The sequence below is a fragment of the Eufriesea mexicana genome, unplaced genomic scaffold, assembly GCF_001483705.2.
Source record: "Eufriesea mexicana isolate 0111107269 unplaced genomic scaffold, ASM148370v2 scaffold1653, whole genome shotgun sequence".
Classification (NCBI taxonomy): Eukaryota; Metazoa; Arthropoda; class Insecta; order Hymenoptera; family Apidae; genus Eufriesea; species Eufriesea mexicana.
In genome coordinates, this window is record NW_016909884.1 from 2,273,644 (window position 1) to 2,284,763 (window position 11,120).

General features: G+C 29.3%; 4 protein-coding genes across 4 annotated transcripts; 2 read left to right on the forward strand and 2 right to left on the reverse strand.

Moving 5' to 3' along the window:
* Positions 1 to 1,016: 1,016 nt before the first annotated feature.
* Positions 1,017 to 1,852, reverse strand: LOC108548964 (MAD2L1-binding protein). Its single transcript, XM_017902126.1, has 2 exons — positions 1,464 to 1,852; positions 1,017 to 1,383 (listed from the first exon to the last, which is right to left on the reverse strand). Exons 1-2 carry the CDS (start codon positions 1,847 to 1,849, stop codon positions 1,017 to 1,019), a joined length of 753 nt encoding a protein of 250 aa, XP_017757615.1. The 5' UTR covers positions 1,850 to 1,852.
* A 1,897-nt stretch (positions 1,853 to 3,749) lies between these two features.
* LOC108548961 (eukaryotic initiation factor 4A-III) lies at positions 3,750 to 5,295 on the forward strand. The gene is made up of 5 exons (XM_017902122.1): positions 3,750 to 3,894; positions 4,010 to 4,345; positions 4,428 to 4,650; positions 4,717 to 4,971; positions 5,043 to 5,295. The coding sequence occupies exons 1-5, from the start codon at positions 3,750 to 3,752 to the stop codon at positions 5,293 to 5,295; spliced, it is 1,212 nt and encodes a 403-aa protein (XP_017757611.1).
* A 739-nt stretch (positions 5,296 to 6,034) lies between these two features.
* Bili (FERM domain-containing protein 8 Bili) lies at positions 6,035 to 7,824 on the forward strand. Its single transcript, XM_017902001.1, has 6 exons — positions 6,035 to 6,125; positions 6,213 to 6,653; positions 6,710 to 7,164; positions 7,263 to 7,421; positions 7,488 to 7,659; positions 7,729 to 7,824. The coding sequence occupies exons 1-6, from the start codon at positions 6,035 to 6,037 to the stop codon at positions 7,767 to 7,769; spliced, it is 1,359 nt and encodes a 452-aa protein (XP_017757490.1). The 3' UTR covers positions 7,770 to 7,824.
* Positions 7,825 to 8,185: 361 nt separating this feature from the next.
* Positions 8,186 to 11,032, reverse strand: LOC108548810 (dynein regulatory complex subunit 7). Its single transcript, XM_017901932.1, has 8 exons — positions 10,964 to 11,032; positions 10,395 to 10,751; positions 9,916 to 10,324; positions 9,581 to 9,838; positions 9,345 to 9,501; positions 9,189 to 9,255; positions 8,638 to 8,850; positions 8,186 to 8,574 (listed from the first exon to the last, which is right to left on the reverse strand). Exons 1-8 carry the CDS (start codon positions 11,030 to 11,032, stop codon positions 8,356 to 8,358), a joined length of 1,749 nt encoding a protein of 582 aa, XP_017757421.1. The 3' UTR covers positions 8,186 to 8,355.
* Between the last annotated feature and the right edge of the window lie 88 nt (positions 11,033 to 11,120).

Here is an 11,120-nt window from a genome sequence, read left to right on the forward strand (position 1 = left end):
TTTGGAGTTGTTTGGTTTACTTTATTTCTTATGTGTGGAAAAGGAGGGCACGATGTACCAATGCAAATGTATTATTTTCTTATTATATACATTAATCAAATATCAATTTAAATATGATTATATTTATATGCAGATATGAAAGTCCTTGGAGAATTATATTTCCTGCAATGTACTTTAATTTTGTATTTGCAATTATATCTATGTATGCACATTATAATTTAGAACAAGGGTATAAGGCATTTAATACAAATATAATACATATTTCTTCTGAAATATATAATATTTGCAAAGTAATTGTGGATATAAGGTATTAAACTTAATCTTACGTTATATATATAATTTTCACAGGGATTTACTTACAGTGAATGTGAAATCATGAGAATATATATGAAAATACATAACTATTACATGTATAATATGTGTAATATAATTTCATACCTTCAGGTAATATTCTATACATATTTTTTATTTTTTATAATAGAAAAAAAATCCTCAAATATATAATAAATATTCTACAGATTTTTTCAGTTGCAATGGTATGTAGTTGGATAGGAGGATTGATGGTGTTAATTTTGAGATCAATAATGGTTAATGATTTTAAAATTTTAAAAATTAGAATCTATGAAGTAAAGAAAAAATAGTTTCTCAATATGTTGTTTGCTAAGAAAATATTTATTGCTGTTATAAACATTACATATATTTTTATGTAAATTTGTACTATATAAGAATAAAATAGTAAAACTATATAATAATTTACTAGTTACATAATGATTTTATTCATAATAACTTCAATGCATAAATTTATATATATATATTTTGCACCAATAAGTTGTTACAAAAAATTGTAAGATATAATCTATATAATACTTGGAGTCACTTGTATGTTTTTAATATCATGATAAACATATTTGTTACAAACTGTTTTCTCAATATTTTATTAAACATTAATCTAATGTCTAATGTTAATTAAAAATTTGCTATTTTAATTTTCTATAATTCTACTAATAAATTTATAGTCATCTTAAAAATTTAAATCCTTTAATTACTTCTCTGGATTGGTACCATTGGTAGGGAACTTGTGTAATGCATATACTTGAATTATTTAAAAATTCTATGTCTTTGTCTACGTTAGTCTTAGATTCAGATACTTCATTGTAAACTTTCACTATATTTATACAATTACAGTTAATTTTTATTTCATCATTGTGCTGTAATTTAATGACAAAATAATTTGAAGTTTGAATGGGAGGCAAATATTGCGGTTTAGGTAAAAAAAACTCTGACACTGAATTACTGTCACTTTTGTGTATAAGTACAAAGGTATTTGTCGGATTTAATGGTAAAGTTAATGCATCTTGAAATTCAGAACATTCCAACATTGACCTAAAAATTTTATTTCATAATATCTTAATAAAAAAAAAAGACAGAATAATAAATATTATGTAAAGATTCTTTGTACTAACCTCATTAAGCTTAATAGAAATTTCCTAGAAGCATGTTTACATTCCAAATGTTCTTTGCTACTAAGAATATTGAATGGAAATTCGATTCTGATAAGCAATTTTGGTGACAGTATTGTAGCACCAATGAGTATAGCAATTTCTTTAATTTTGCAGTCTTTAAGATGAAATTGCGTATTTAATTGCTCTGACGTACTTTTTAAAGAATTTATTAATGTTCTTATAGAAGTCGAATTTCTGTCAGTTGGTTTCATTTTTAATTGAGACAATGAATCGTACGTAAAAGGTATTTGTTGTTTTTGATATAAAATATATTTTAGAAGCTCAATTACGAGTTTTACGCAACTATTACTTGTTAAAGGTTCATCTAACATTACGTTAATATTCATTTTGAGTTTTATTCTTTTAATGACGTTTCAAACTGTTTAAATATAACCTATTTTACAGACTTGTATTTTATATGATAAATCGAAAAAATATATATTAATAAATTTATGAACGCATTGTCTGCCCTTGTATTAAGAAGTTCATGTAATACACTCCTAATAATTTTTATAAATATGAACTCATTATTCACAATTAGAAAATGTTCTGTAAACGCGTCGATTACTACCAATGCTAAACTTACAAGGAGAGTGCAAATCCTTCGAGTCATTGATTTAGTTGAAACTTTGCAGGTTTGTAGATTTCGCCATGCAGTTCAAGAAAATATATCATTATAGGTACAATTACTCAATAATTTTTAAAATATTTATGATTAAAATTTTATTTCTACAGATTTATCTGCAAAAAGTTTCTAGTGGAATTTTGGCTTAATGGCGACATTGGAAAGTTCCTATGCTTGGAGGTCCAAGGTTCGATTCTCGTCCATAATTTATCATTTTTTTTAATCTATTTTTTATTTTGTATTCATTTTTCGCATACGAAAACATTGTAAATAAAATTTCTTAATAAAAAAATTTATTTTTTACGCTTTCTTATGCTAGTATATATTTGTTACAAAATAAGAATAATATGCAAAAGAAATAGTTTTCTATAGCAATCTTATTTACTATAGAAAGAACACGAAAATATAAATAATCATTATATACAGGAAATACAAAACCTATCGCTCATGTAAGTATTAATTATATTCTGACAAACATTCTAAACAGATTGGGGCAAAAATTATTCTACAGATTATAAAAATTATGATACAGATCAAACAGGATGCCAATACCACTCTATCTTTGACACAACTTTAACAACGAAAGGAGAAAAAGCTGTTGTTCTTAACATAAAAAGCATTAATAGAACTACCCATTCATACACCGCACAATACGCAATAACAATGTCAGGAAAATTACTACCTCGTATTTTTCTGTGCATGCAGGAACCCAAGTAACATTCTTATATAATTTTCGTACATAATTTGTTGTTAATTAGTTCGCTATTAATAATTATTTGATGGCGTGTGTAATTTGATAACATCGACGAGCACAATTGTTCGTGAAAATATTTAATATTAAACGAAACTAGAAACAAAATATGAACAAAAATTACAGTAACTTGAAAATTAATTAATTTTCTACTGCTGAATTGATTTATTGGGATATATTGGGGGTACATAATGAGAAGAGGTATCTAGTTCAAATAAAAATTTTACCGCCTGCGATCAGTGTCATCTATAATTTTGGACCCGAAGCTCAGAAAAGTAATAGGAATACAGAATAGGCGAGAAGCTCGTCGAAGACCTGGTAACATAATAGACAAGAACAGCGTGCGATTAGAAAGGATAGAGTTGACTCGGCAGTAAAAAATCACAAATTTCCAAGTTGCTATATTTAATTCATGAACTTTTGTAATTGCATCGAAAAGCTGAAACTTTAAGCAACATTCAATCTATAGTTAAAAAAGTAATAAAATTTTAATCGAAAATATTTCAAGAACTATTGGGTAGTTGCATCTATAATGATATATTTTTTTGAACTGCATGACGAAATCTACAAACCTGCAAAGTTTCACCTAAATCGATGACCCGAAGGATCTGTACTCACCTTTTTAGTAACTTTAAATTATATTTATTGTTACACTTTTATTGTAAATTGTCATTTTATTAAAAATTGTTTATTCGTTAAAATTTTCAATTGTTATATATTAATTTTTACGGTACAATTAGCTATGTGTCATGAAATAAATTTTATATTCAGTAACTTATAAACATTTTTTTTTAACATTTGGCTTACCTGTTCAATGATTCAACTATTACTATCTTCAAATCATTTGTGCCCGACTTCACATATTACGAAAATGGCGGAAATAAAGTCACGCCGCGTCGCGCAAACAGAAGATCTATCAAACGTTGAATTTGAAACTAGTGAAGATGTGGAAGTTATTCCAACATTTGATAATATGGGACTCAGAGATGAGCTGTTACGTGGAATTTATGCTTATGGTATTATGAAAATTTTATTTTTTTATCATACTTAAACATAACCTTATTTATACTACGCCATTTAATATTTAATAATATTTTATACTACTACTTGCAAAATAACACTCAATTCCAGGTTTTGAAAAACCGTCTGCGATTCAACAACGATCTATTAAACCCATCATGAAAGGACGAGACGTGATAGCACAAGCTCAATCTGGAACAGGAAAAACTGCAACATTTTCAATTGCTATATTGCAATCTTTAGATACACAAATTAGAGAAACACAAGTATTGGTCTTGTCACCTACACGAGAATTGGCAACTCAAATACAAAAAGTTATTCTAGCTTTAGGGGATTTTATGAATGTTCAATGTCATGCTTGTATAGGTGGCACAAATCTTGGAGAAGATATCAGGAAACTTGATTATGGGCAGCATGTTGTATCGGGTACACCTGGAAGAGTATTCGGTAATTTAATTATATATAAAATAATATAAGGGTTATTATGAAATATCATAATTAAAATTATTAATTTTCTAATAATTATCAGATATGATAAAGAGAAGAGTTCTTAGAACAAGAGCCATAAAAATGTTAGTTCTTGATGAATCAGACGAGATGTTAAATAAAGGTTTTAAGGAACAGATCTATGATGTATATAGATATTTGCCACCTGCAACACAAGTTGTTTTAGTATCTGCAACATTACCACATGAAATTCTTGAAATGACTAGTAAATTTATGACAGATCCTATTCGTATTCTTGTGAAACGGTAAACTTAATTCTTTTATTACTCAAAGAAACTATTTCATTAAAACTAACTGATTACTATTTATAGTGATGAACTGACCTTGGAAGGAATAAAACAATTCTTTGTGGCTGTTGAAAGAGAAGAATGGAAATTTGATACCCTATGTGATTTGTATGATACACTGACAATAACTCAAGCAGTAATTTTCTGCAATACTAAACGTAAAGTAGATTGGTTAACTGAAAAGATGAGAGAGGCTAATTTCACAGTTTGTTCCATGCATGGTGATATGCCTCAAAAAGAAAGAGATAATATAATGAAAGAATTTCGTTCTGGACAAAGGTATACTATTTTATCATAGATAGCAGTATTACAAATGAAATTTATAATATTCGCATTATTTTATTTTTTAGTCGTGTTTTAATTACAACTGATGTATGGGCAAGAGGAATAGATGTACAACAAGTATCTCTTGTAATCAATTATGATTTACCTAATAATCGTGAGTTGTATATTCATAGAATAGGACGATCAGGACGTTTCGGTAGAAAGGGTGTTTCCATTAATTTTGTGAAAACCGACGACATAAGGATTCTTCGAGACATCGAACAATATTATTCAACACAAATTGATGAGATGCCTATGAATGTAGCAGATTTAATATAATTAAAAAATTTCAAACTTTATTAAATAAGAATTTATATTAAAAAAAGAAAAGAACTATTTTCACTCGAATATTTGAAAATTATATTTTCAATACATTTCTTTGATTGAAAAGAGTTATTTAAAGTGATAATACTCTTTTGAGAGTATATCACTTTTTATGGAGTATACATAAATTTTCATATTTGCATCTGAATATTTAATTTTTAAAAGTACTGTAAAAAGATGTAACAACAAAAATAATGAAAAATTAAATAATTTTGTAGACTATAATAAACTTATGACACAAATATAAAATTAATGTTACTTTGTATTTTTATTGTAATAGATAATATAAAATATGTAAAAACAACATGTTTTAATCTAATTACATTTATCTTTTGCCTTTCATTGTTAATAAAAAAATATATAGCATCTAGAATTACTTATTTTTGAGGAGGAGAAATAATCAATAACTGGTCTCTTGGTTTAGATGGCAGCAGAGCAGTATTTGGTTTAGTATCTTGCAAATTAATTGAAACTCTACTGCATAACTTTATTTAGTCTGTTCTGAGAGAAAAGGTGCTTAGTATTAATTTTTTTATTTCCTTCATAGTAAGATTTTATTATCTTATAACTCATTTGATAATCCTCTTGAATAAGTGACATAGTAATAATTATAAAAGAATAATATTTAAAAATGAAAATAATAGATATAAGGTAGAACTATGTTTTTCACATAATTAGTTAAAAATTAGAAAGCATGGAAACTCAAGAAGATTGCACAATTAGACGAGGACAACCTATTCGACGGTATCAAAATGATTACAAACCTGATGGACATGCTTCAACTTGTAAGCAATAATACTGTCAATAATACTAATTATATGAACATTTTATCCTACGTAATGATATTTTTTATCATTATTTTTTTTATTTAGCCATGATAATGAATCAATCGCAGTACTTAAACGTTGGACGGTCTACCGTAAGAATAGCTGTATATTTAATGACTGGAATCTTTTTAACAATGGATATTGAACATAATTCTACTGCACATCAAATTCTTGCAATGATACAATCTGAAGCAGAGTTAGGATTAACAAGAATTCCTCTATTCACTGGACAAACGGTTTTTGCTTTATGGCTTTGCTCTTCAAGACTAGAAGTTCAATTACGTCCGAATCATAAACCTTTAGAATTGGCTACAAAATGGAACCGTTTAGTAAAAAAATATAGTTCTCAGAGAGATGAATCAGATGAAGAACCTTTACTGTATTTTAGAAGAAATGTATTTCTTTCTCGACTAGATGAAGAGCAAATAAAAGAAGCCAAAATATTAGAACTACTGTATGCAGAAGCTAGGAATAATGTATTGCAAGGTAAGAAATTTTATTGAATCATTTCATAGCTGTATATAATATTTAAAATGTTTCAGGACGTTATCCATGCGAGGGACAGGCTCGGTACGCAAGTTTGGGTGCTTTGCAAGCACGTATTGAACTTGGTCCGTACAATCCTCAATGTCATACATTAGCATTTTTCAGAAGACATCGTGGTCGATTCTTGCCTCATCATTACACTTCTCCCAGTTTATTATTAGGACTTGGTGTTGGATTAGGATTAGTGGGAGGGAAAGGAGCACCAGAAGCTCGCCTGCTTGAACAGTACAAACGAATACCTAATCACACAGGAACTAATACAAATTCGAGGAAGCTTATCAGAAAATATTTAGAGTTTTGTTGGAGTTTGCCGTGTTACGGTGCTGCTTTTTTCCAAGGGCAAATCGAACGTCCTGTGAGAGGCCTTGCATCATGGATTACAAATCGCGATATGCTTGTACTCATTGCTATTAATTCGTCTGGTGTATATATCGTGGATGACATTCAATGCGTAAGGAATCAAATATCGTATGTTTTTAAATTAATTATCTTTTATTTTAATTAGTTAATTCATTATCATTCAAATAATTAAAATTAACTACTCCATAGAGTTTGTTATTGGGTCTAAGGTATTCAGAGTTAAGTTGGGAAATGGCAAAACCTTCGGATGAAGATAATGTGGATTGTTTGCCATGTTTATTTTTACAATTCCCTGTACGGGAAAATGGAGCACGAGTTTATAAAATTCTACAAGTATTCTCGAGACAGGTACGATTTGTTTTTAACGAATTTAAGTTTAATGTTTACAATTATCGAAATTTATTTTATTACCAGGCAATAATGATGGATACATTAATTTCTGGCTTTGCTGAGGAATATCGTCGCCATGGAGTTAACGGTGACGTTACGAATACTGATCGTTTAACGGACCATGCGATAGGTTCCAATGCCGGAAGTTTTACTAATAAACTTAGTAAATTTACATTAGCTACATTTGACGATGAAGGTAAATACATTATGAAAATTTATTAGAAGTTTAAGATTTTTATAATTGAAATATATGAAATTGTTTTAGGTCGATGTATTGGGCAAATGGGTTCTTGGTCTTTTCAATGAGATATTGTTTCTAATATTTTTGACTCAGTATCATCTTTAAGTACTATAAGATGCGGACTATGTCGTAAATGTTCCACTAATATATTATATTTTATAGGAACTAAGTCTCTATGACGATTTAGTCTAGTTTCTAAACTTTGCATATAAAAATTGATTTCGTTTATTTTTTCTAATATTTTTTCTTCTTCTTCGTGGGTTAAATCTCCTTCCTGCAAAAAGTGTATTTCTACATTATATTTTATATCGAACAAATGTATAAAACTAATATCATTTTACGATTATTTGACCTGTGTTATTAATGCTTGCATTTTCATGAGATTCTGTGAATGTTCTTCAAATTCTCGTAAAATGTTATTCGCTCTGCGTATAAGTAACTGCTTGTAATCATGAAGACATTCATATTGCAATGAATTTGCATCAATTTTCGATAATTCCTGTGGGTCTCCTATACGAGCTAGATACGGCTTCAAATAATCTATATCTTCCGAGATATCTTTTTGACTCCGTGTCTGTGACCATTCGCTACTCTATATTTAATACGTACATTAATTAAAATAATTCATTAAAATTCATGTCATTACAATTTTTATACCACAAATGTTTCCATAAGTGCTTCTGGCTCTCTGAGTTTATCGTATATAGATATCAATAATTTTGGCATCAAGTATTCCTTATCCCTTGCCTCGAGAAAGGAGTACGCTTCCTTTTCCGCTGCTCTAACTTGAGATACAGATAAGTCCTCTTCTTTCAGTTGTGTATCTAACTCGTATAGTAAGTCTAAGGTCTTTTCATGGTCATCCAGAGGCTGTTAATGAAATAATAAAATTATTCGCTAATAAATCTTTTAGTAAAATCAATAAACACTTACATTATATCCATATGTCATCGATGGATTAAGAACCAATCGTTCTCCTCTTTCTGCTAATGGTGGTTTTATAAACATCCGCATGGCTCTCGTAAATTGACCTGGATGATAATGATATGTGAGACATATTTCATTATCATCAATAGCGAATTCACGAATTGCTATATTTTTACTTGCTTCAATTCGTTCGTCTCTATTAAATTTCTCGATGATTTTCTGTAAATGTAATCAGATACTTTTAATTAATCAACATTTACGGGGGGATGTTTCAAAAATTGTAAACGAAATATAGAATATATCTATCATTTTATTGAACTTGATATTGTATGAGTTAAAATATCGATCAGGAAGAAAATTGTCTAATAGGTAATTATATGTACTTTGTCACTTTTTATAATTTAAAATAAAATTCCAGCGATTCATTCTCATTACGTTTAAGTAATTGTAAATGAAGACGAAGTATGTGTATAAATATTAAATTTGAATGGCATAAAAAATTGATAGGTTTATGCTATGTTTCGCCTATTTAAAAATTTCATCAAATTCTACCTTACCGAAATATGTCGATAATGAATATCATCTAGAGGAGCGACAGTCTTTTCTCGTGAAAACTGTACATGCCTGTTCTCAAGTCAATTGAAACTCTGGTTTTAATATCAGTATTTTTAATAACTTATATTTCGATTATTTAATCATAAATTATCGCTTACCGGTAATACAGAAAATCATCACGGTTGACGAAATGTTGTATTAAATAATTTGGATGCATTTTAAATCTCGACAGTCCATCGAAACGCGCAATATGATAAAAATCTAAAATTCTTTCGCTATCTATTTCAGTAGGATCGTTAATAAAATATCGATGTTCTGTAAATTTTGTTTGTAGTATAAAAGATTAAAAAGAGATATTATATCAATATGAAAAGTAATTATTTTAATAAGTTACCTTTACACTGATCTGCTCGACCTCTAGCATAATAGTCTACAATAGTATCATTGTTCATATTCTTTCGTGATTCTACAAGATAATCAGATCTATTTGCGTAATTTTCGTATATTTCAATAGCGTTCATGTAATCGTAATCATCATACGTAGTGATTTTTTGTACTAATCCATCTATTTGGAGGTACGGTGCGTACAGTTCAACTTTGGTTTTCTTATAAAGTATTGTTTTTGTACCATTTGGAAATCGTTTCTCAAATTCTCAAAGGTATAATAAAAATCTATTAATATATTCAAGAATTTATACTCGTATTCTAAAATTAAACATTTTTTTGTACCTTCTTCGCTAATATTTATTTTATTTACGTATGAGTGTGGCATATCCAAATGTTTCTCTTGTTGAATAGCGGATTCCTCATCCATTTCTTTTCCACGCGTTGTCCATGGTTCTCCGGGAAGTAAATGTTCCCATAGTTGCACATTCATTAAATCCCATATTATATTCAACGATTTCGTGGTTGATTGCATATTTACCCAATAATTCTTATCATTCCATATACTTTCTATACCCAGGAACAACTGGGCTGTATCATCGTCCGTGGCTTCATAAAATACACCAGTGGTAGACTCAATAAAAAGCGGGCAAGGAATCTCTTGGTCCCTTAGTCCACCCAATTCTGGTAATATTGCTACCCAAGCATGTATTCTATGTCCCCAATACTCATCTACCGGAAGCTGCTCTAATTCCTAAATCCGAATATAATTCTTTTCAGAGAAGAACCATAGAAATCAAAGAAAGAATATCAATATTAATTACCTCGATTAATTTTTGCCGTTCTTTTTCATCCAAAAGTAATTTCTCCTGCAATTTTCTTGCTTTTTCTTCTTCCAATTCTGATAAAAACTGACTTTTGTATTCAGTAGTAAGTTGAAGTTTGTATTTGGTAACGTCGGGTTTTGCTGCTTCCGGTTGAGGTTGCTTTTCCGGTTGTGGTATGTAGGGGCATGATCTCCTTGTCAAATCGCATAGTGTTTGTTCTCTGGATGCGTAACCACTTACTACGAATGCATTATATCCTTGCCCTAATAACAAACTAGTAAGAAATGTCGCGCATTCAAAGCAATTCGCTTTTCGAAACTTCTGCACCCATGTCGGTGAACGCAGCTGTTCCGGCTGTAAACAGAAATAATATCATGAATGTGGTATTATAAGCATAAATATTTGTAATTCAATAGCTAGAAACACTTGTTGCTTTAAATCAACTTTCCGTATTATGAGATAATACAGTAAACTACACATTGTTGGTCAATAAGATGAAAACCTGTTATACGTTATTAGTAGAATCTACTATACCGACTGTCAATAGATTACGCAATACCGCTTACCGTTAGTTTCATGTGAAACGCAGAAGTAATAATAATAATAATACTAAAGAGTAAATACATACCACACATAGCTACTAATCGTCACACGAGAAGAGTACACATTCAAATACGTTGCCGAGCACGTGGTAACTCGTGCGTATTCTCGGTCCCTGACCTA